This window comes from Rhineura floridana, chromosome 7, assembly GCF_030035675.1.
Source record: "Rhineura floridana isolate rRhiFlo1 chromosome 7, rRhiFlo1.hap2, whole genome shotgun sequence".
Classification (NCBI taxonomy): domain Eukaryota; kingdom Metazoa; phylum Chordata; class Lepidosauria; order Squamata; family Rhineuridae; genus Rhineura; species Rhineura floridana.
This window is the reverse complement of record NC_084486.1, coordinates 45,694,197-45,720,575: the sequence shown is the minus strand read 5'-3', so window position 1 is coordinate 45,720,575 and position 26,379 is coordinate 45,694,197. Positions and strand designations below refer to the sequence as shown.

Here is a 26,379-nt window from a genome sequence, read left to right as displayed (position 1 = left end):
GCACAAAATACCACAGTGAATCACATGCCTAACCAGACTTACCAGGAGTGGAACTAGAGATGTGTGGATCTGTCAGTTTTGTTTTCTCTCAGTTTCTCATTTTTCCAGTCTGAACTTCAGTTCGCTATATTAATTTGCATTTTTTAAAAATGTCATGAAAATTCATCAGCATTGCAGTGCAAATTCTCCCAATATACATGTTTGTATGCAATTTTGCCTAATACCCACATTTTTGCAAAGTAATTTCCCCTAATATATTGCATTTGTAGGCACACTCTACCCTAGTATTTGCATTTTTGTACAAATTACTTGGCTGGAGAACTTCATTACAAAATTCAGAGAAGTGAGAGTATCAAGTCATGGCTGTGCTTTAGCTAGTGTATTGTTCCAGAAAGTGTGAATTAGGTCTTTAAATGCAAATTGAATCAAAGTTCATCCCTAAGTGGAACTGCACTATCGGGATGCTTCCCCAGGTGGAAGGAAGGTGGGAGATGGTTTTTGTCCATTCCTCCTTCTCCCTACAGTGCCATATACCTCCCAAATATCTGCTCTGGGAGGTTGAATTAGCAGTACCCTGAAAGCAATTTTATGAAACACTAGGATTACTGTACAGAAATACCTGTCTTTCCATGTATTCCAAAAGGAATTCTGTTTGCCTTGAGGTAATAGCCATCCTCTGTCAGGACATCATGCTCTTCATAGGGGTATCCCCAATACTGGATGATTTCATTCTGCAAGGGAAGGGGGAAATAACTCCTTGAGAAAAGGATTGCAGCTAAGAATATTGTGAAATAAAGTTCTAACCCAAAGACTCCATAATGTGATAGACAAAACATTTCAATAATTTTTTTTTTTTTTTAGAAAAAGCAAGTACTTTCTAATTTGACCCATCTTTCAAAACTTCTGTTTCAAGGTCCAGTGTACCTAGTAGAGAAGGTATGAACCAGCAACACTGGACATATGCTCAAAGATTCTGGCGCTACAGCTTTAGGTCAATCCTCTAGTAAACCAGCAAACCACGGTTTGGTCCACAGCATGTCTGTGCATTTCTGGCTGAAGAGGGGAGACAGCACACCCATCCTATTAAATATTCATATTGATTTTAATTGTATTTTTATCACTTATGTCTTCTTTTGTCTTTTATTGGACTGTGAAAGACCAACCAAAATTATGTTTGCATTTTGACCAATTTGTAGGGCAGTACAATATCTCAGAGAGGAGGTCAGGTCTCCTGCTCCCCTGGTGCATTCACTATAGCTGCCCAATTTCCCTGCTTTTAAAAGTTTGATAGAAATAGCTGTGGGCTATAGGTACATTCTTAAACCATAAGGTTTTTTGCCTATTAGTGAATTTCCCTGCTTTTTAATCCAGTAGGTAAGAGATGGGATCCTGTGCAAGTTAGCACCAGCAGTAACAGAAATAGTTCAGCAGTGTATTTTAAATGTTATATTACCATCAAGAATGCCTTTACTTTTACAAGAGGGTCATGACTTAGTGGCAGAGAACATGCTTTGCATGCAAAAGTCCCCACATTCAATACCCAGCATCTCCAATTAGGGCTGGGAGAGATCCTTATCTGAAACCTTGTCAGTCAGTACAGAGCTAGGGACGTCTATTGTTATAGGACAAGGCATTAAAATGGATCTTATTCTCAACCAAGTAGCAAAAAAAGAAGCAAGGGCATGGCTGTGACTATCATGAAGAGACCCTGCACTTTTTAATTTGCTACTGCAGTACTGGTCACAAACAGAAAAACCACTTGGCCACCTCATTAGTGTAATATGGTATTACACTAACTGCAAATGTTAGATGAAGACCTTCTGTTCTCTGGAAAAGATGAAGAGGAAAATGCCTCTTCCCTACACAGCTAAGGGTTTCACAAAAGTGGGAGGCAGTGCCAACACAGCACTAATTTCAGATGGGGGCTTCAACACAGGACTAATTTCAGAGAGTGAGTGAGTGAGTGAGTGAGTGAGTGAGTGAGTGAGTGAGTGAAAGAGATTTAAGATTAAACAACCAAGAGCTAAATTCAAGATTAAAGTGTTAAAAACAAAGAGTCGCATCAAATTTAAAAATAACTACAGCAATCTTATGAGCACAGGTCAAACAGCCACACACACTTCAAACAAAAAGTATTTGAGCGTTTGTCAATTATAAACCCATTTAAGGATTTATACCACCAGCATCAACCCAAACACAAGAAGTCTCTATTTTTCTCCCATGAGTGGGAAAGCAATGATCCCTCCACCCATTGCCGCCCTGGGCTCCTTCTGGGAGGAATTGTGGGATATAAATTTAATAAATTAAAGAAATAAATGCTGCTGCTACAGTCAATTTAAAAGTTCTTTTCAAAAAAGAAAAAGAAAAAACACAAAACCAAGAGACTGAACAACACTGGACTACACTTCAGGGTTGTCATACACAACTCCCTCTCAGCCCCCCCCAATATCTGTACAGCCACACTAGGCTACTTTGCAGGGCTGCTGTAACCTGGCTGCTGTAACCTATGTATTCGCCAGCACTATATCCACCCCTCCCCACTGCTGCACTATGCATATACTAATGATTGTGTGTGTGTGTGTGTGTGTGTGAGTGAGTGAGTGAGTGAGTGAGTGAGTGAGTGAGTGAGTGAGAGAGAGAGAGAGAGAGAGAGAACCAAGAGCTAAATTCAGGATTAAAGTGTTACAAAGAGTCTCATACAATCTCAAAATAACTACAAAAATGTTATGAGCACAGGTCAAACAGCCACACACATTGCATACACAAAGTATTTGAGCTTTTGTCATTTATAAACCCATTTAAGGATAGGGGGTGGGGGTGGCAGGGCGATTGAGCCAGCGGAAAGAGCAGGCTGCAGGAGACAGCGGGGGTGGGAACACACACACACATCACCATCACTCACCTCCATTCTGCTGCTGCCTTCTCCGTCATCCTTGCCCTGTGGCTTTCTCCTTCCACCGTCCATTTTTTTCCCTCTCTCTCCTGTCTGGCTGTCCATTTCCTCCCTCGTGCTTCCTTACACAGAGCACGAGGGAAGAGCAATGCTGACCAGAAGGCCAGTGTGAGTCACATGTCTGTTGCCCACCAATCACAGGAGCAGAAGACTTCCCCTGCTTCCTCCAAGTAACTGGAAGGGGAGGGGGAGGGGAGTGAAATGAAAGAACTCCTGGTTTCTACTGCGCCTGTGTGACGTTGTCACCCACAGTAATGCATTTTTAATCTATTTATTAAAAAAATCCATGCCATTTTTTAACTTTAAACCTACTGAAGATGAAGGTCTGTGTTTGGGGCAAGCTCAGGGATTTGATTAGAGATACCTTACAGTCATCTCTGAGTTTTAATGAACAACAACAGATTATAAGAACTTCTCAAGAAAAAAGTCCAAACGGCTTCTTGTTTTTCTCTCTCCCATTTTTCACTTTAACCTGTGGATTCTCCACGGGGGGTTGTGTATCACCAAGAAAACTTTCAGAGTTGTAGAGCAAGCGATTCTGAATCCAACAGTATACGACTTGTAAGTTTTTGTTTTGAAGTGGGACTATACAAAGCACCACAAAGGTGTGTGTGTGTGGGTATTTTCATTTAACATGGTAGAATGCGAAAAATCCCTACTGGCTATAGTATACAGCCACTCCCTGTATATATAGTATACAGCAATAAAAACACAATTTAAAAACATATAGCATCCAGCACAGTGCATTACAGTTGCCACATTAGGCAGAAAAACCATTGTCTGCCAAGACCCTCAGCAATTTTCAAGTGGTCCATGGGGAAAAAAGTTTGGGAATCACTGATCTAAGATATATGACAACTTCATAGAGCTACAATAAATAGTTTAAGAATAAAAGGTAAAGCATGTCAATGAAAGATTCTGCTCATACCACAGAAGGAACACTGGTTTGTATGCAACTGAGGCTGCAACCGTACATATACTTACATGGGTGTCAGTCCCATTGAACTCAGTCAGGTTTACCTCTGAGCAGACATTTACAGGATTGCACTGTAAGTCATACACAGAACAGGACATTGAAATCAGTGGAAAGTCCATTGGTTCCAATGGGTCTGCTCTGAGTATGACTTAGTTGGATACAAGCCATAAGTAACTGCTTTGATATAGATACCAACTGAAGCATTCCAAAAACACAAGGGCTGCAGAAGATGAATGGCAACTTACATTTAATTTGAAAAAGTTGTTTCTGAGAGGTATTCTACAACTTACAGACATAGCTAATAGTATTAATAACAAAAGCAAGCTCACTCATCCAATCTGCTGAGCTACATCTTAGAAATATAATAATAAATTGATTAAGCACATGCACTTTCGTGCCTGAAAAAGACTTCCGTGGCTATGAAATCACTGCTCTCTGAGATGTCATCATATAGGTCAATCCAATCATCTCTGAAGGTACTGTGCCTCAGATACATCTGGGATCACGGAAGATAAGATGAAGTAAAGGTGAACAATTGAGGTCACTCTCCTTCAGGACTGATTTAGCATTTATTAGGCTTACACCTTTGCCAAAATAGATGGTTAGAAGATGTACTTTCATATTCTTTACCATGTATGTTTAATCAAATAAGACAGCCTGAATAAAAGTGTGTGTGTAATCTAGCAAGAAGAGTTCAGAATGAACAAATCCCACTTTACGTTCTTCACCTCACCTGCAAATGATATCTCCTCGGAGAGCCAAATGTTCTGTGGAAATCTGACCCTGAAATTCAGGTGTCTTGAATTTGCATGACATTTCCTCAGTAGCGTCACCCATTTCTGCCCTTTAGTGCACGGGTAGCCAATGTGGTGACCTCCAGATGTTGCTAGACTGCAACTTCCATCATCCCCAACTATGAGTTATCCAGGGTGCAGCTGATGGGTGCTGGAGTCCAACAACATCTGGAGGGTACCAATCTGTCTACCCCTTCCCTAGTGTAATCTAAAGGCTCTGCGGTCTTATAATAGGCCAATCCATGTCAGGGTGCCATAGGCAGAAGCAAAAGTCAAGGTCTGGCTCACACATTACAACCATCACATGGAGGCTGGTTAAAAATGGTACCAAATCACCATGTTGGTGATAGTTGTCTGTACAATTGAAGTAACCGTGCTCACAAGTGCTGGTTTCCTTCAGTTCACAACAGAACATTCTGTGGCATCTAGAGGCAACATGTTTAGTCTGGGTGATAAACCATTACACAAAAATGGACCACCTCCCAGAGCTTGGAAGTAACTCGTTAGAAATAATTTGTTACAATTTTGCATAACGAGTGGGTAAGTTTGTTACATTTTGTATGTAACAGAGCGAGTGGTAATTTCATTACTTTTGAGCTGCAAATGTAACTTTTTGCGTTACATTTGGACGTTACTGGGGGGGAAAGCAGAGGAAATCATCTGCTGCTGTGATTGGTGGAATGGTGGAGGAAAGATATGTGCCTCAAACTGGGTTTCTGCGCTGTTCAGCTCTTCCCTTGTGCTCTATGGAGGCACGAGGGAGGAAGTGGAGAGTCAGACAGAGCTGGAGGGCAAGGAGGAGTAGAAGGCAGAAGCAGCAGAATGGAAGTGAAGAGCTGTGGAGGTGAGTGTATGTGTTACCCTTTCCAGCCTACTCTCCCTGCCCCCCCACTCATCCTGCCTCCCTCAGTCTGCTTGCCCGCCCCCTCTGCTCTTCCTGGCACCCCCTGCTTGTCCTTGCATCCCCTTTGCTTGTCCTTGCATCCCCTCCGCTTGTCCTTGCACCCTCTTTGCATCCCCTCCACTTGTCCTTGCACCCTCTTTGCATCCCCTCCGCTTGTCCTTGCACCCTCTTTGCATCCCCTCCGCTTGTCCTTGCACCCTCTTTGCATCCCCTCCGCTTGTCCTTGCACCCTCTTTGCATCCCCTCCGCTTGTCCTTGCACCCTCTTTGCATCCCCTCCGCTTGTCCTTGCACCCTCTTTGGATCCCCTCCGCTTGTCCTTGCACCCTCTTTGGATCCCCTCCACTTGTCCTTGCACCCTCTTTGCATCCCCTCCACTTGTCCTTGCACCCTCTTTGCATCCCCTCCGCTTGTCCTTGCACCCTCTTTGCATCCCCTCCACTTGTCCTTGCACCCTCTTTGCATCCCCTCCACTTGTCCTTGCACCCTCTTTGCATCCCCTCCACTTGTCTTTGCACCCTCTTTGCATCCCCTCTGCTTGTCCTTGCACTCTCTTAGCATCCCCTCCACTTGTCCTTGCACTCTCTTTGCATCCCCTCTGCTTGTCCTTGCACCCTCTTTGCATCCCCTCCACTTGTCCTTGCACCCTCTTTGCATCCCCTCCGCTTGTCCTTGCACCCTCTTTGCATCTCCTCCGCTTGTTCTTGCACCCCTCCAGAGAGGGTGAAAATTGGGAACTGGCAAGAGACTAGGAGGTAGGTGCAGTCTCATACTTCTGTTTGTGTGTTTTGCTTCAGTTATGTGCCTCTCATAGAGCGACTCTCACTAGGCAGCAAGAGATGACTACCCCAAGCAACTAATTTGGGGCACCATGCAACAAATTATTAGCTATTTTAATTTTTGGTTGTTGTATATTTACTGTCAGGAAGAGGTACTTGTGAGATTTTCTGCCTCAAATGCCAACATAACTTTTCAACCTATGGTATTATGACCTTGACTTGGGGGCAGGGCACCATTTGCTCTTCTGCTTCAAGTAGCAAAATGTCTTGGGCTGCACCTGCTTGCAGTCATTTCACATACTGGACAACTAACATGGCTTTTTGGTGAAGGGCAAGAGAGAATAAGACTGTTATCTCAAAAACAGTTGTGCTTGAGGAAAAGATGGCAAACATATGTAGAACTGAACTTTTCTGCAATAATATAGACATTTGCATAGGGTATTTTTTTTCTACTCATGGAATATTAAATCTTTAAGTCCTAAATCCTTTGTCATCCCCTCCCCCTTGTGCACACCCTTTACACTGTCTTTCTCCCTATGCATGTAGGTCAAAATGACAACTGGTGTAGTTTGGGAATTAACAGAACGAGAGCTGAATTACAACTCAAAAAAGAACTTCCCTGCTGGTGTCTGCTACTGATGTGGGGGACATTTTGTTAGGGAGAAGTGATGAGAGGGGGTAATTTGCTGCTGAAACTTTTTATCTGCAACCCCTTCCCTGGCCACTTTTCCCTAGCTGATGGAGGTCAATAAGGAAAAACATGGGGCATTGCACTGGTAAAGTGGCAAGCATGGAAAACAGCCCCTTCCATTTATCTCCTGCTTAACCTACCCAAATGCACCCCAGCAAATGCTTTGCACATTGACAGCACACATTTAGTTGGTTTTCTGGTATTTGCTGCTGAAAGTGTAGTTCCATGCTGGGTGCAGCTGGGATGTTCTGAGTTCATATCTTACCACAGCCATGAACTCGCTGGATGACCTTCTGGCCACACCCACGCCAGACATTTATGCCACTTTAAACAGTCATGACTTCCCCCAAAGAATCCTGGCAAGTGTAGTTTGTGACGGGTGCTGAGTGTTATTAGGAGACTCCTATTCTCCTGACAGAGCTCCAATGTCCAGAGTGGTTTAACAGTCAGCCCCTCTTAGACAATTCTGTGGCTGGAGTTCTGTGGGGGGAATTGGCCTGTCAGGTGTGCTTTAACTTGGATTCCTGCATTGAGCAGGGGTGTGGACTCGATGACCTTAAAGGTTCCTTCCAACTCTACTATTCTATAATTTTCTGTTAGCTGAGACATCTCTCTCTCACACACACACACACACACTCACTCACTCACACAGCCACTGGGCATTTCATAACACAGCATGCTCAGTACTCATTTGGGCTGTTTTGGGAGTCATCCCCTTTCTGTTTTCTCTCTCACTTTTTTGTATTCTGCAACACTTGGGGTTCCCTCTTGCCCACTAATACTCCTTATTATGTGTGGTATGGATGGTGATACCATGGCTACATAAGCAACAACACTTCCAGCTTGAGCTTCAGAAATAGAGGGAATGACACTCTGACCAGTTTAAGTGGTTAGTATTTAAATCTGATTGGAAACTGTTCAGTTTGACACAAGGTGGCTATTAAGCATGACCTAAAAGCTGCAATTCCAAGCATACTTACTTGGAAGTAATTCCCATAGCAGTAAATAGGAGTTACTTCTGGGAGTATAGAATCAATCCTTAAGAGTCTCCCAGTAGACACCATACATGTTAGCACATGGCTTTTCCCAAAGAATCTTGGGGACTGTAGTTTACTCCTCACAGAGCTACAATTCCCAGCACCCGTAAAAACTACAGTTCCTAGGATTCTTTTTTGGGGTGGTGGTGGAAATGTGCTTTAAATCTGTCATGTGTATGCAACTTTGGTGAGATACTAGCTGAAGGTAATCAGCCAAAAATGATAACAAATAATCAGTAGGCATTCCCAAAAGACATTCAAACAGTGGGTAAAAATAAGTGAGAATTACAGAGGCAAACACAGAATGCAGTTAAGGAATAAAGTAATCCAAGAGAGAGGAGACACCTTTGTCTCTGCTTTCTCCCTCCTGAGCCAGGAGGGCAACTCCCAAACCTGAGTGTTGCGCCTCCAAGTTAGTTAGAACTAGGTATGCCTTTCCTATCTACTATGTATTTCTATAAATAAAATAGCTTTTCTTATTTTACTAAGTCTTAAGTCTCAGTGATCTCAGTGCAGGGTAAAAGCCTGCCACTTAGGTAAATGCACACATTGGCACACACACATCTCAGACTGTTGACAATCTCTGCTAATATCTATACAAATTTACATAACATGCATCACCTGAACTCACATGATCTAGAGTTACCTTAGATCTTGCAACATTTGCAAATGAGAAGCAATAGGGTTTTATATTAGTTCTGATTGTCTATTGGGCTATCATAGGGTATGCATTTTTTGCCTTTTCTATGGCAAAAACTCCAACTTCAGTGGAATTTATGTGATGTGTGCTAACCATTTGAATGTGGCTAATGAATGCTTTATTCTTTCATCAGAACTTTAGCAGTAGTACTAAAATACTAATAAAAAAGGGAAAGAGAAAAAATACTTTACATACATCATTCAGCTGTATTGTTAATTATAGATATAGATATAAAGGATAAATGGCATTTTGTCAAAAGTATTTTTGCCTACATTTTATATCTCCTCCTTGGTTTTCCAAGCTTGACATGGAATGCTTGTCATACAGAATTAATTTGAAATGCTGCATTATCATAATCATCTTCTTCAAAATAAAAAAAAATAAATGTACTGCCTTCAAGTTGATTCTGACTTATGGTGACCCTATGAATAGGGTTTTCATGGGAGGCAGTGACTGGCCCAAGGTCACCCAGTGAGCTTCATGGCTATGTGGGGATTCAAACCCTTCTACTACCTCCTGTGTGTGTGTGTTTAGTTTTAATATTGTTTTAGCCTACTTAGATGTGAAGCAGCCAAGGCCAGCACCTTGTAGGCATTTTTTTAGAAAAGTAACTGAAATGTAATTGTAGTGATTACTTTTGAGAAAAAGTAAAGTAATCAGTTACTTTCAGAGCAATTGTAATTGTAACTGTAATTACTACTTTTTTTGGCCAAGTAATTGTAACTGTAATTTACTACTTTTTAAAAGTAATCTTCCAAGCTCTGCCACCTCCAAGACAGATAAAAGGCCTGTGAGATACGGCTTGGGGTGCAGCTTCCTGTAACACAGCCTCAGCGGCAGCATGCTTCACCGATTTGAACATTTGTGTTCAGCTCGACACTTTTAAATAGGTCAGTTGGGTCAGGAGTCAATGAGCAAATCTGGGAAGAAGGCTTGAGTCAAACATTTTCAAACTGATTGTTTAATTGGATTAACCCAAGAAGGCATGGAGATTCTTTGGGGGAAACCCTCTACATTAAAAAAAAATAACATGCAAGGATTATTTCAGCACAATACAATTCACTGTTTCCAAATGCAGCTGAATAGCAAACTTACAATAGTCATAAATTCTTGAGGGTTCAAATGTCTGTTCCATGTGACTTCTGAATCTGTAGCCTGTGGTATTAAGCAGGCCACCGCCAAAAACATCCACATCGCAGACCTGCATAAAACAATTTCAAACAAAACAAGTCTGTTTTCTGAAAATACCAGCCTTTGAATGGGAGAAGAGATGGGAGAAAGGAACGGGAGCAGGGGGAGAGAAAGATATGATTCAGGGTGGTGGGGATGTTATAAAGCAGGAGTAGCCAATGGGATGCTCTCCAGATATTGTTGGACCAACTCCCATTCGTCACAGCCAGCACGGCAATGGCCAAGGCTGATGGGAATTATAATCCAATGACATTCTCCAGATGTTGCTGAACTACAGCTCCCATCATCCCTGATCATTGGCTATGCTGGCTGGGGCTGATGGGAGCAACATCTGGAGGAGACTTTGCTAATGCTTACACTGCTGCTGCTACTGCCAATAGCAGGTTCAGACACAATGAAAGCAAATCTACCTTCAAGAGTTGAATAAAAATATTTTCTCCAAAAATGTGGTGAGAAGGATATTCCAAGTTAAATTTTGACACAAGGCAAGATGGTGAACTAGCAGGACATACTGCTTGCAGCTCTGCTTTTTGCTTTCTGAGAATCCCCCTTTTCAAGTTCCACCCCCTCGTCGACCTCTTCAGAAAACTCTTAGCAACTCATAACAACTTTCCAATACTACTTTAAGCCGGGGCTAGCTGACCTGAAGGTTTGTTTGTGTTTTCCTTTTGCTGAACACATTGCTGCTGACGCTGACGCCATTGGAGGTACTCCAAGTTTTCTGCAGTTTAAATCTTCTTCTCTTATCACTGGGTGCTGACAGTATTACTACTACAATTTATGCTAAGCTAAGTGTCTGAGACTGTTTTCAGCTACAAATTGACATATTGACAAATTGACATATAAGAGGCTGATTTCCAGGCTCGATACGCCCAATGATCTACACCTGCCCTAAGAATTTATAGTGCACTATCGGAAAATATCTACCATAAAATCTCCCTTGAAGCCTTAAAGGAGTGCTAGCTCTAGTTGATAAGAAGTGGAAGCACGAACCTCCCAATGGTCTTAACAAGAAACGCACGAAAAGCCATGGGGGTTCGTCCCACATTTGTGAGTATGCTTCAACAGGGAAGAACGGAGAGGAGGAAGAAACAACCTCAAGTTCAACCCCGCGCCGCTTTGTCTAGATCAAAAGTTTTGGATAAAGCACAAAGGGGGCAATTAAAAATCACTCATTTCTTTACTCCAGCATCAAAGGAGAGGTCCTATGAGAACCCCCTGCAAGGCATGCATTCACCCCTTGATTGGTCTCTCTCACTTAAAGACAATCTTCAGGTAGTCCCCGAGGAGTACGCTGCTTTAAGTTTAGCTGCTGAAATTGCACTTGCTGAGTCATCTCAAGTAGAAGGTCTTACTACCCGGTCAACTTCTGGACTAAACCCTGCAGAACTTTCTATAACTCATTCCATTGAGTCGGATAAAATTTCAGATGGGAAAAAAGGTACGGCCAATAAGCCCATGCTTGAGGAGCAAGAATCGATCTACCCTGACAGGAAGCTGATTGGTGCCCCAATTTGAACTCAAACCACTGGGCTGGCTGATTCCTCAATCATAGCCACTCCACTAGTTAAAGAATCGGATGAGGGCAAAATGGCAACCCCAGAAAAATACTGGCCCCAACATCATCAGGATATATTTGGGAATGGCCTACCAATCGTGGGCTGGATGCTTATGCTTGCTACGGACATTGAATATATGAAATCTTTCCTGTCGGAATGCACCCATCTACTAACGGTTTTAGTTGACATTCACCGAAAGGCACCAACACCTTCTAAAGCTGAGGAGCTATCTACCCTCCAAAGGACTTTACAAACATCTAATTATAAGGAGGTGGGGCCCAACCGACAGAATCGTGAGAAGGTTAAGAGGAAGCCCTTCATTTCAACAAAGAGTACAAATCAGAAAAAAAGTAAGAACCTGAAAAACTACAAGCCGCCTCGAGGGAAAAAAATGAACTTTAGGAAGCTTTTTGCCCTGCTGGAGAAACATTCCACCCAGAGTGAGGGCCAGGTGATGAGTACTCCTCATAAGAGCTCCAATGTAATAAGTGTTTCAAACCCTTGTGAGGCCCTTAACAACTCTCGGGAAGCTACTTCTCCCCCTCCTTCCCATCCAGTACCATCTTTGCACTTGCAGGTCCCTTATCTAGTTTGCCAGGACCCATGGCAGGACGTATTGGTGAAGGAGTATACAAACCTGGGGAAGCAGGAACACCCAAAAGTTTCAAAATGGAACTTAGTATTGGATCCTTATAAGTTAGTTCTCGCAAACGTCCCTAAACCCAGAGGCCTATTACCCCAAAACGATTGTAAATTACATCTTTTGGGAACTCTAAAGAGAATCCCTTCGATTCACCTCACTTTAACAGATATACAACAGGTGGAGTATTTGTTTTATAATGGCATAAATGCCCGTGCTGTGGTCTTGTTTTCTACCAGGACGGTAGCAAACTGCATCCTGACCAATAAGGGCATTTTGGCCAATGCTGGAATAATCATTTCAAGATTCTTTGAAAATAGGGTGCATCCAGAACCCCTAATTCCTTCCCGTAGGCCAGGTTTTGGCCCTTTGAAAGCAGAGGTGACGGAGAAGCCTGATATTGTTATTGACTTGAGATCGGAGGACTCGCATCCGAGCCACGGAGAATCTGAGCCGGTTATCCACTGTGGGAGTTTGGATACTAGGTCTCAGGCTATTGGCCCTCTGGCAGAAGAGACCAAGGACCCCTTTAATAAAGAAGAGTTGCTGCTGATAGACTCATTTAGCACCCTTTCTCCTTTGGGCCAATCTGAAATTTTGAGAAGATTGGACTGTCTAAGGTCCCACCTTGCAAAGTCCCTTATGCAGAAGAAATTTCTCCCTGGTTCTGCCCTGGTGGGGCCTGACCCTAACTCAAGGCCCTTTAATGGTGGGCTGAATATTCCTAGGAGCCAGGCTACTAGCATGGATCCCTTATTTTCTCCTCTTAATAGTCACGGGGTACCGAGAAAGGGATGGTTAACATCTAATGAGGGGGGTTTCCCCCTCTCTAGTGCACAAGGAAAGGTGACATGTGAACCCCTTCTTAGGCCAAATGGTACCCCTCTTCCTGAGGCTACTTATATATACAGCAACATAGCTAGAAACATGAAACCTACGTCTCCCGGCTACTGGCTTAGGATGAGGTTCCTTGAGGAGGCAGAGCTGGGTTCCCGTGAAAGTTCCCCTCCAAAGAAAAGTACATCAAGATCCACTTCCCAGGTTCTGTTGGAGGTAATTACTGTCTCTGCGAAGACCCAGTTAAACTGCATTACGAACCTTCAGGAGTCAGAGCTAGCAGTAAGGGGGAAAAGCTCACATGTCTCAACCCCTATTGAGCCACGTGTCAATGCCAACGGCTGTGTTTGTGATCCCAAAGTTTCGACTTAATTTCCCCAGCTTGACAATTATCCATCCTATAGTGGAATATCATGGGTTGGGAGAACAAGCTACATAATGCGGACTTTATTGATTATCTTCAAAAATTTAAGATTCTTTGCCTCCAAGAAACTTGGGCTGTTAAATCAGAATTACCGTTTTTACGTGGTTACCATGCTTTCTCCAGCCCAGCCGTAAAACAGAAATTAAAAGGCCGTGGTAGTGGGGGGCTTACCATCTTTATCTCAGTGGTCTTGATAGTTGAGGTTCAGCAGCTACCTAACAATTTTTCACAATACATACAGATCTTGAGGATCACGGGCAAATCCACAGGTCTCTTAATCTGCATTAATGTATATTTACCCCCTTCTCTAGCTAACTTCTTGGGCTATAACAGCGTATGGGACCAGCTGTCAGTAACTCTGGCGCAGTTGGAGTCCCAATTCCCCAATGCTAGACTGTTGCTTTGTGGAGATTTTAATGCTAGATTGGGTGACTTATGGCCAAATGGCGAGACAAACTGGGGGCCTGCCCCTCAGGCTCCTATGTTCTATAGGGTTTTTCAGGACAAAAAGACCAATAAGCAGGGTAGGCGCTTGGTTGAGCTCTCACATTTACACCACCTTGAGATTTTGAATGGCTCTGTTGTTGACGCGTCTAAGGGCTCCTTTACTTTCTTAACCAACCGGGGTGCTAGTACAATTGATTTTATGCTAGTTTCCCATGTTTTGCTCCAAGATGTCCTTGGGTTTGATGTCGATAACAGGGTGGAAAGCGATCACTTTCCACTCTTGCTCAATGTGAACCTTTTGTACCCGATTCCTCCCCAAACTTTGCTGAACATAGAGAGGGCACTAGTGGTGGAATGGAGAATTTGCTGGTCTATTGGCCTGTGTTTCTCTATTACACAACTTCTTGATGGTAATATCCTCCAATCCCTTCGTCAAGGAGTTATGAACTCTGAGGTAGATGCCTTGAAGGCCTATCAGATCATTCTGTCTCGCCTAAAAGCTAGGCTGGTCCAGAAAAAACAATACAGGGCCCACCGGCGATTTGGTAATACTTGGTTTGACCAAGAATGTAAGTCCGCCAAGAGAAAGTTGAGGGCCTATTGCCGACAGGCATCTAGAAACCCGGAGAACCACTCCCATGACCTCTATGTGAACATGAGATCCGCATATAAGTTACTATTAAAACAAAAAAAGGCAGCATTTGCTGAATCTCAATGGCAACAATTAGGTTTGGCGGTGGTTGAAAGAAAGGAGGGTCTGTTTTGGGACTTTGTTGCTTCTGGCATGGGAGCAACCAGGCATTTAATATTAGGCCAAATATCAGCAGCTGCCTGGCATCCCCATTTCAGTAATCTTTATACATCCCTCCCAGTAAATAATGAGTCCCTCTCTATTACTGAAGTAAAGAACATGCCCCATTGGCCCCCGGTCATGCCAATTCAAATTAAATCTCTTATTTCATCTCTAAGAACTGGCAAAGCCCCAGGGGAGGATATGATGCCCCCTGAACTATTTAAAAACTTTCCTGACTGGTGGGCCCCTGTTTTAGCTAAGTTATTTACTCAAATTAATCATTCCGGTGTCCTCCCAGAAGGCTGGAGACAGAGCATAGTCCTCCCTATCTATAAACACGGTGACAAGCGGGACCCTATGAACTACCGTCCAATTAGCCTCCTAAACATTGGCGCTAAGCTTTACAGTAAATATCTCTTACACAAGCTAGAGGACTGAGAATTCGAAAATCAAATTATCTTCCCGGAACAAGCTGGGTTTAGGAAAGGCATGAGCCCCATCGATCACTGCCTGACTCTTCACTACTTAGCTAAACAATGCATTGCTGGGCCCACTAAACATTTATATGTTGCATTTGTTGACCTGGCAGCAGCATTTGATTTCATAGATAGAAATCTAGTGTAGACTAAGTTGGCCAACTCTAATATTGATAGGCGTCTCTTGTTTTTGCTAAGAGAACTCCACTCCAACACTAATGCACGAGTAAGGGTAGGAATTTCTGGCTCATTAACAGATCCCATTGCTGTAAATAAAGGAATAAAACAGGGTTGTCTTTTGGCTCCCCTACTTTTTAATCTTTACCTGAACGGTATAGTCCCTGCGTTATCCAGTCCAGCCTTCTTTCCTCCCTCCATTGGAAGTAGGAAAATCTCTATACTCCTATATGCGGACGATATGATTTTACTCTCTATCACCCGCAATGGTTTAAGGAGGTTACAACAGAGCCTTGATGACTATTGTGCTAAAGAAGATTTGCAGATCAACTATGGTAAGACAAAGGTATTGGTCTTTGGTAAAAGGCACCTTAACTATAAATGGTCAATAGCCGGCTACCAACTTGAACAATGCAGAGTCTTCAAATACCTGGGCATATATTTTTCAGACAAACTTTCTTGGAAAAAGCATATAGAAAGAACCAAAGCGTCAGCACTAAGAACAAGCGGGGCCATACTTAGATTCTACCGCACTGCAGGTGGCAATTTAATTGACCCCGCCCTAAAAAATTTTCGAAGTAAGGTTATCCCTCAGATCACGTATGGTGCGGCGGTGCGGGGCTGGGAAGAAACCCATATTGCCAGTTTAGAGGTTATACAAAATAGCTTCCTGAGAAGACTTCTGTCTTTGCCTCCAGGCACCCCATCGGCGATGCTACGAGCAGAGATGGGCCTTCCACCGCTCAGAGGCTGTATACCCTTATTAACTTCTGGAGATCTATAAATGGCGCACCAACCAAGCTAATACTCAATCTATGTTTTGGCCAGGCCTCTTGTGTTGTGTTGTGGAACGCACGAATTGATAGTCTATACCAACTCTATCACATCTCGCCACAGGCCCTCTTCTCTTTAACTAACAAATTGAGTCTTCGTGATGCAATTTATCGACACTGTGCCTACTTAGATAGATTGACTATAATTAATTCTAAATTCTCCAAATGGTACTGGGTTTTTAAGCATGATCACGCCAGAGCACCATACCTGGCTCAGCCCATCCCAGTAAACCTTAGGCTGGCATTCACGGCACTTCGTTTTAACACCATGCCAAACGCGGTGAGGAATGGCCGCCACTCTCGGACGCCATGGTCCCAGCGACTTTGCATCTGCGGAGTTCCAGAGGTAGAAGATCTACCTCATTATCTGTTGACCTGCCCCATTTATTCGCACCCTCGTGCAAAGTACTTGACAGGGCTGTTGTCACGCTCGCACCTGGCTCTAGACTATGAAAAAATACACTATCTGATGTCAGACATGGACGCCTCTATAACGCATAGGGTGTCCCTTTTTGCACTGGCAGCCCAAAAAATCCATGCAGAACATTCAGGATTGATCGATGAGGGGACTCCGGGGGGTTATCTTATTCTCGCACAGACCAGGCCTTTCAGCATTTAATTGATTCCAAGTGTGGTCCCCGGCCATTAAGTTTTATTCTCTTGCTAATTTTAAAAGAATCGTATTGGAATTTTAGTTTTATATGTATTATTGGCGTTTATCCTTTTAAAAAGGATTGTGTGTTGGTTATGCGATGGCCTTCGGATTTGCAATAAAGTATACTACTACTACATTACTACAAGTTAAATTTTCCTTTCATGCAACTCTTAAAGGTACAGCAGCCCTCTCAGGGTCTGAACCTGTTGTTGATGTGAGACTTCTTACTACTGTTACAATTAGGACTGTGCACCGGATTTGGACAAATCGGATTGATGCAGGCACAAATCTCTACAGAACAGATGGGGTTGTCCTGAATTGATTTGTACAGATCGGTCTCTAATACAGCTACCCAACACTCTCCAATCACAGTGCTTGGAGCTGGTCAAGTCTTAAGATGCAGAAATCTTTTGTAAGTTCTGTCTCTTAGAAACATTTGGTGGGGGTTGGGTGCCATTTGTTCAGCTTGGGTTTGTTTTCTGTTCTTTCCCAATCAACCCTAGCCCTTTGCGACTCTCTTAAAAAAATGTTTATTGACCGTTGTTTTTATACTCTTATCATTGCTAAGAATTATTATTAAACCTTGTGGGCATATTTTGCTGCAGCTTTCTGAAATTATTGTTATTATTTCCCAGTTACTAACCGCAAACAACAAGAAGCAGGCAGCTTGTGTGATTACACAATTTTTAAAATTATTATTATTATTATAGTTATCCCAGTCTACATCTGTGTTGGAATTGCTTTTTAATATATTTTTAAACCTTCTTTTTAAAATGTTTTTAAAGATGTTTTGTTTTAATATGTTTTTATGGTGGTTGTATTTTAATATATTTTAAAGTCTGTTTTTATGATATTTTAAAGTGTTTTTAGTGCTTTTGTTTGCTGCCCTGGGCTCCTACTGGGAGAAAAGGTGGGATATAAATCAAATAAATAAATAAATAAATAAGCCAGTCAAACCTTGTAGGCATATTATCCAGCATTCATCATCATCATCTTAATCATTTCCAACTGCTATTCACAGAGAATATTAGTATATTTTTTACTCTTTCCCCTCACTCACTACTGCTGTTGGCAATCTGCCCACTGTATGACACAGGTCAGAGAAAAAAGGTGCAGCATTGGCTGAAAACTGTATAGAAAAGTTGCTGGGTGCACTTCTGTGGGGAGGGAGTTCCACAATTTAGGGGCTGCCATAGAAAATACCATCTCCTGGGCTACCAGCATCCCAAGTTTCTGAGGGTGGTAGGACTACCAAGAGGATCTCCATTGCTTAGCATAACACCTGAGAGGGTCTGCAAGGAAGGAGATGATCTTTCAGATATTTGGTTATTCAGAGCATTTTTTGATCCTCAAGAAGATATGTGGACAGTTATCAATGATGTTGCCCTCCCAGTAAGGATTACATTAGGGCTTTGTACCAGATATGGTCAGAGACTGGATCCTACACTAAATTGGGGTGATTCTAATGGTGAAGAAACTGAGCAGCCAAAAAAAGGCGCTTAAAAGGTAATACAGGGTAGAAGAGCACCGAAGCAGGTGCGGATTTTAAAAGCAATTTTGGGTTTTTGTCACATCGATTTAATCTGGAGTTAAAGGCAAAAGCAGCTGAATGTACTCATGTTGGCAAAAACGTCATGCAAACGGTCCAAATTACAAGGATCTGCAAAAAGCATCAGATCCACATTATACCGGCATCTGATCAGGCCCATGGTATTGCAAAGCAAAATGAATATCCATAATCAAATTAAGGAAATCAGCTGAAGACTTTTGCTTACCTGGTCCCCTTCTCCACTAATGCTTGAATCTTGAATGGACCCTGCACAAGGTTCAGAACATAATGAACTGCAAGTAATAACAGCTTGTGCATTTAACAACAGTATCACAAGGACCTTTGGTAATTATAAATCACGACAATATAAAATAATAATTAGGAAATTACACACCCAGGTTCATTGATACGAGGAACTGGTGGATAGCTTTTACTTCCTGGGTACTTTATTATGACTTCCAAAAAAACTGCACATTAATCTTTTTGATTCTATGTAGTTTTCCAATGGTTGTGATTTTTTTTAAAAAAAATACTGGTATGTTTTTTTTAAAAAAATCACTGACATATGCATCTATTTGACTCAGGAAAAGCAGTAGGAAATAATTTTTTTTTTTTATAAACCTGATTCTTGAAGAGTGGGCTCCTGCTGGGAGGAAGGGCAGGATATAAATCAAATAATAAATAAATAAATAAATAAATTTTACAAGCCAATTGGTCATGACAATTAAGACAGTATGATATACATACACTTCCATTCTGCATGTGGAAGCAAGCTTCTGATGAGAACGTGTATCAGTATCTAGCTGTGTATCCCCCATCCACACTGTGAGCCCAACTGAACTGGCTGATATCCATCCTTGTTTTTTCTGGCTGGAGCTTACATTCCCATACAGAGCCACTAGTTCTATCTAGGTAGTTGCACAGTTCTGGAGCTGGACTGAGGTCATAAACTGAGCTAAGCACAATGAAGTTACAGTACTGTTTATGCTTGACAGATCAAAAACATAAAAGAAAAAATTCATCTAACACTCCCCCATACGGTGTGCAAGGTTCTCTTTCACAAAGCTTTTTAAAATCCAAATTGCAGCTGCAATATACAGATTTGCTACTCTCTTAAAACACATTAAACATTCTATTTATATCTTTGGATGAACACGTCTTCCTTTAAAGGGTCCTCTATTTGAAGACATATTAGAGGACAGTCCTCTTGTTGACTGCATCCCCTATTTAGAGGGCTATCCAGTCCAAATCTGGTTTAAAGATAAAGAACCTTCAGAAAGGAGAACAGATAGGCCCTTGAAGTTGCCCATCAACTGTTAACACCTAGACAGCACACTGAGCAGACACACAGGTCACCTGTCCTGATCACAGTCTTCCCCATTGTAGTCATTATTTCTAAATGTGCACCTATAAACTAGCATATCCAGTTAGAGTATGCAAATCTGAGCCCTCTTTCTTTTTTGTGGGTGTGCTGAAAGTAGCCAGCCTACCTAGTAGCAGGACATTCATTTTGAAAATAAATTGAAACTATTAAAAATAACAACAATAACAAAAGATTGTTGATGAAAACTTGTTAAAAGATGCATCAAAAATTTCATTACAGAGGGATTGTATAAAGGCAATGAAGCATTGTGGCAAGTAATAAATTCTTAGTTTGCTTTTCTTTTCTTGTGTGCATGTGCATAGCAGGGTGTTGTTGCTTTTTTTTTTAAAAAAAAGAATGAATAATTATATAGAATCTATCACATTTAGATTTTTCTCATTGCATCCTACAGGTAAGAAAATGGCTTGGGGCAAAGCTTGTCAATTATACATGGTTGTGTATCTTGGCATAGATGGCTTTTTGTTTGTTACTGAGAAGGCAGAATTCTTTATTGCCCCATATAGGCTGTAAAATTAAAAATAAAAAGATTGTTGTGAATCTGTTTAAAAGCATTTCTAAATTCTTTCTCTGAAAGCAACATTAAAGTTCCAGCTAGGAATATATACCTTTTATATTTATCTGTTATACTCATTTAATACCTTTCTTCAACAGCATTCAAAGTGCTATACCTAGGGTTTCCAGGTAGTCTCCCCTCCAGGGTGTGATGCAGGTCTGACTCTGCATAGCTTCAGCAAGATTTCTGTGTCATGTCTCACAAGCAAGCACTTGAAAGACTGTCTCCTCCCCTACAAGCCCTCCTGGGTATTAAAATTGGTACAGGGTGGCTTCTTGTCAGACTTTGAAGCTCTGGGAAGCAGACTCAAGCACTTTGGGACCCAGATAGTTTTCTATTTCAGATAGTATCATCCTTCTGGTACTTAGATGAGGAGTAGAAAGGGAAAGACAAATACTTGGGTGAATGACTGGCTATGAAGAATGACTGCTGGCAGGTGATGGGTTGTACCTCACAAGGACTGGGAAGAATGTGTTTGGCCACAGCATGGAGAACTTCATCAGAAGGGCTTTAAAATGAATTCTAAGGGGGAGGGAGACATAAACTTGGAGGTAAAGACTGACAAAGGCTTATGAACAGTAACAGGAACTGGGAGAATGGCTCTAATGGTAGCAGTCTTCATAAAAATGTAGGGAGGAAGCCAGACCATAAATCACATGGTCTTTGATGTCTGTATACTAATGCCGGAGTATGGGAAACAAACAGAATGAACCTGAACTCATAATACAGGAGGATAAAAATGACTTGATAGGTATAACTCAAACTTCCATGACTGGAATACAGCAGTTGAAGGTTCAAAAAGCACAGAAGAAATAGAAAGAGAGGAAGAGTCATGCTGTATGTTAAAATATATATCCCTGCACAGAAATACAGGAGCATGAGCTTGGTAGCCTCAGCGATAGTCTCTGGATTAATATTAATGGGGCAAGGGAAAAAAGAACTTGGTGGCTGGAGTCTACTACCAACCACCCAATCAAGGAGAAGACAAGGATGAAACTTTTGAAAAGCAAATTGTCAATGTTTCAAGAAGGCATGATGGAGTCATGGAGACTTCAATTACCCCGATATCTGTTGGGAGACAAATTCTGCCAAACATGGCCACTTCAAAAAATTCCTGACTTGTGTTGCTGAAAACTTTCTCCTACAGAAAGTGAAGGAAGGAACTAGAAAATCAGTTATCCTTGACATGATTCTAACCAATAGAGATGATTTAGTGGATGAAGTGGCAGTTACAGGAACTTGGGAGGAAAGTGACCATGTTATACTTGAGTTCTTGATTTTAAAGGAAGCAAAAGCTGAAAGTAGCCATATGCATACCCTGGACTTTAGGAAAGCTGATTTTAATAAACTCAGAACAACGATAAAGTAAGGTTCCATGGTAAGCAACCCTTAGGAGAAAAGGAGTCCAAGATGGGTGATAATTGCTAAAAAAGGAAATTCTAAAGGCACAATTGCAAACAATTTCAACAAGGAAAGAAGGTGGAAGATAGCAGAAAAAGCCAATGTGGCTTCACAAAATATTTACAGTTGACCTGAAAACAAAAAAAAGGACACATACAGGAAGTGGAAAGAAGGCCAGGCCACAAAGGAAGAATACAGACAAGTAGTACGGAATTGCAGGGTTGGCATCAGGAAGGCTAAAGCTGAGAATGAGCTGAGGTTACTGAGGGATGCTAAAAGCAACAAAAAAGCTTTATTCAGGCCAAAGACAGAGAAAAGAAATAGCCATTCAGCTACTTGGTGAGGATGGCAAATGATAACAGATGACAAAGAAAAGGCAGAAGTGCTCAATTCCTACTTTATTTATTTTATTTATTTATTATTTATTAACTTTATTTATACCCCGCCGTTTTTCCAAATTGGAACTCACGGCGGCTTCCAGATAAAAAACAGATACAATTAAAACCTACCAAAGTTAAAAGCATATAATACATAAGTAAATAAATATAGACAGATATAATTAAAAAATGAACTCTAATTTAAAATAGCATTAAACTGTTTCTGATATTAAAAACTATACTCATAAAATCAGAATAATTAAAAAATAAACAAGCAAGAGCAATATGACCTCCTTTTGGGCCTATCCTTGGCCGCCTTCAGAATCAAAGGCTTGCTGAAATAAGAAAGTTTTTACCTGTCGACGAATGAACTGCAGGGAAGAGGCCATTCTTATCTCCTTAGGGAGGGAATTCCAAAGCCTAGGGGCAGCCACCGAGAAGGCCCTATCTTGTATCCTCACCAGTTGTACTTGTGCGGATGAAGGTATTGAAAGAAGGGCCACTCCTGAAGATCTCAGGGCCTGGGCAGGCACATAGAGGGCAATGCGGTCTGACAAATAGCTTGGACCCAAGCCATGTAGGGCTTTATAGGTCAACACCAGCACTTTGAATTGTGTTCGGAAACAAAATGGCAGCCAGTGGAGCTTTTTTAGCAGGAGAGTTGTATGGTCCCTGTAATCAGCCCCAGTTAGCATTCTGGCTGCAGCACGTTGTACCAGCTGAAGTTTCCAAGCAGTCTTCAGAGGCAGCCCCATGTAGAGCGCGTTACAGTAATCTAAACGGGATGTGACTAAGGCATGTGTCACCGTGGCCGGATCGGACGGGTCAAGGAACGGGCACAGTTGGCGCACTAATCTCAAATGTGCAAAAGCCCTCCTGGCCACTGCAGAAACCTGGGAATCCAAATTTAAAGCTGAGTCCAGGAGGACACCCAAACTGCGAACCTGTGTCTTCAGGGGGAGTATAATCCCATCCAGCACAGGCTGTATCCCTATTCCCTGATCTGCCTTACGGCTGACCAGGAGCACCTCTGTCTTGTCTGGATTAAGCCTCGGTTTGTTCATCCTCATCCAATCCACAACTGATGTCAGACACCGGTTTAAAATTAAGACAGCTTAAGGTGGAAAGGAGAAATAGAGTTGGGTGTCATCAGCATACTGGTGGCACTGAACTCCAAACGCCCGAACAACCTCTCCCAGCGGTTTCATGTAGATGTTAAATAACAGGGGACAAAACTGAACCCTGAGGGACTCCACAGGCCAATGGCCAAGGAGTCGAAGAGGAGTCCCCCAGTACCACCTTCTGGGTTCGCCCCTCCAGGAATGACCAGAGCCACTGTAAAACAGTGCCCCCAAGTCCCATCCCAGCTAGGCGGTCCAGGAGGATACCATGGTCAATGGTATCGAAAGCCGCTGAGAGGTCCAGCAGAACCAACAGGGACACACTCCCCCTGTCCAGTTCTCTGCGTAGGTCGTCCACCAAGGCAACCAAAGCTGTCTCCGTCCCATACCCAGGCCTGAAACCAGATTGAAATGGATCTAGATACTCTGTTTCATCCAGGAATCTCTGGAGCTAGGAGGCCACCACACGCTCTATTACCTTACCCAAGAATGGAATATTGGACACTGGCCGGTAGTTATCCATGTTTAAGGGGTCCAGGGAAGGTTTTTTCAATAAAGGTCTCGCAACTGCCTCCTTTAGGCACCTTGGAATTCTGCCTTGTTGTAATGAGGCATTGACCACTTCTTTCACCCACTCAGCCAGTCCCTCTCTGGCCTTTTTTATAAGCCAGGAAGGGCAAGGGTCCAGCAGACATGTGATGGCTCTCACCTCTCCAAGGATCCTGTCCACATCCTCAGGCTGCACAAATTGAAAAGAATCCATCAATATTGGACAGGCAGGCACCAAAGTAACATCCCCTGGGACTGTATCAAACCTAGCATCTAAGTCGGAGCGAATCTGAGCGACTTTACCTGCAAAATGTCGTGCAAACTCTTGACAGTGGGTTGTTGAGTGGTATATATTATCCTCTCGGTGGTCCAAATGTAAAAGACCCCTAACCACTCGAAACAGCTCTGCTGAACGACTCCCCACAGATGCAATGGCAGCAGAGAAAAAAGATTTATTTGCTGTCCGTACTGCCACGGAGTAGGCCTTCAAATAGGCTCTAGCCCGTGTTCGGTCATACTCGCTCCGAGTCTTCCACCAGCATCGCTCTAGTCTCCGTCTTATTTGCTTCATCACCGCCAGCTCCTTGGTGAACCAAGGGGCAGGTTTGGCTCCACTATGTGAGAGGAGACGCTCAGGAGCGATCGTGTCCACCGCTCTGGCCATTTTCTTATTCCAGAGGTCAACCAGGACTTCGACAGTATCACCTGCCAAGGTGGCAGAAAAATCCCCAAGAGTCCTCAGGAACCTATCTGGGTCCATCAGGCTCCTGGGGCGGACCATCCTAATCGGTCCCCCACCCTTGCAGAGGTTCTGAGTCCCAGTGAGTCTAAACCCAACCAGGTAGTGATCTGTCCATGACAAGGGAGCCAAAAAAGATCCTCCACACCAAGATCACCATCATCCTTCTCCACACAGAAAACAAGATCCAAAGTGTGACCCGCAGCATGAGTGGTTGTCATGGAGGCCATGAAGTCCTGAGCCACTCCTGACAGGGCGGCCTCGGCATGAATGTTGAAATCCCCCAGGACCACAAGCCGCGGGGACTCCAACAACAACCCCGAGACCACCCCGGTTAGCTCAGGAAGGGAGACTGTTGAGCAGCGGGGTGGGCGGTACACCAACAAAATCCCTATTCTGTCCCGGCCGCTCAGCTTTAAATACACACACTCGAATCCAGAGCACTGCGGGACAGGGCACCTGGTCAGGGAGATGGTATCTTGGTAGATCACTGCGACTCCTCTTCCCCGCCCCCCAGATCTAGCCTGCTGCTGCACCGAGAAACCTGATGGGCAGAGCTGAGAGAGATTAACCCCCCCCAGCTTCATCCAACCAGGTCTCAGTAATACAGGCCAGGTCGGCGTGCTCATCCAGGATCAAGTCCTGAATGGCCGTTGTTTTACCATTCACCGACCTGGCATTTATGAGTAGCAATTTCAACCCAGGGGGACTGACACCGTGGCTATCCAGGTTATTTGAATGGGGAGACAGCTTGGGGGCAACCAATGTCCTGTTGCATATCCCTCTCACCCAATAACATCGCTGTCCCCCCATACCGTATCTCCCTCTGCCCTCTATGGTACTAATGGAAGCCACCTGGATCCCCCTCCCTGACCTACTATGAGGGGAACACATCCTGCCGTTGTAAGAAATCCGAGAGCTTTGAAATAGGTTATCTTTGGACCAAGGCTCTGGAAAATGGGTACTATCTTGAACCTCTCTAAGGGCAGGGTCAAAGTCAGAAATTATGTTTTCCCAGCCGGCAGCATTTCCAGACTGCACAGTTGCTTGATCAGGCCTCTCAAGAAAATTCAGTCAAAAAGAATAGGAGGGGGAGCTAGCTGGACTTGTACTTTCCGAATTTGCCCTCTCATAAGACAGAGCATTTGAATTACAGAGCTCTCCTACAGAATGCTCATAATTCCCTTCGCATTGGGGGACATATTGACTATTGGGGTTATTGCAAGCTTCAAGAGACATAATATCTTCCTCTATTAGCTCGATCACTTCCATGCTTGGACTCCATCTGCTCACATTAGAAGAGATCCATTCAGGAGCTTTATTCAGGGATTCCTTCTTTGTAAAACAAGCATCACACGTCCCAAGTTCCTCCGTCTCTAGTTTTCTCATCTCTACCCAAGACAGTGAAGGTTTACTTATAAGGGGGTTATTGTTGCCAGGGGGAAGTGTTCGGGGACTCAAAGGGTAAATACCCCTCCGGGTATCTGCAACAGGATTAATTTCCACTAGAAGCGAGGAGATCTCAGGCATTGGAGCCTTCAGAGGAAGGGCCTTGGAGGGTGAGGGGAGGTTTTCTGAGTAAACAATTGATATCTCCTTCTGGTGCCTGTCACTTCCCCGATGTAGGGTTAATAAGTGATCTTTCAGAGTCTCCAACTTTATTATTATATCCTCCTGCGCCTCAGATGGCAGCTCCCCGAATAATTGAATCAGCCAATGCTCTTCACTATCAAAGGTGGTTGTTTCATTAGGGAGGGAATGAGCATGTGATACATCTCCCTTATCGACCATCTTCTGATGTGAAGAAGCACCTTGCACCTTGTGCTGTCTTAGGAGTTTTT

General features: G+C 43.0%; 1 protein-coding gene across 4 annotated transcripts in view; it reads right to left on the bottom strand.

The window, feature by feature from the left end:
* LOC133388894 (lipase member M-like) overlaps positions 1-26,379 on the bottom strand; it is a 65,225-nt gene that overhangs the window by 24,945 nt on the left and 13,901 nt on the right. For 3 of the 4 annotated variants that reach the window (XM_061635403.1, XM_061635406.1, XM_061635404.1), the window contains exons 2-3: positions 9,929-10,034; positions 620-731 (exon numbers count right to left, since the gene is read on the bottom strand). In XM_061635403.1, coding sequence (XP_061491387.1) covers positions 620-731; positions 9,929-10,027 — 211 coding nt within the window. In that variant the 5' untranslated portion in view covers positions 10,028-10,034. Of the gene's footprint in view, positions 1-619; positions 732-9,928; positions 10,035-18,640; positions 18,682-26,379 lie in introns of all 4 variants that reach the window. The other variant, XM_061635405.1, reaches the window with a different exon arrangement.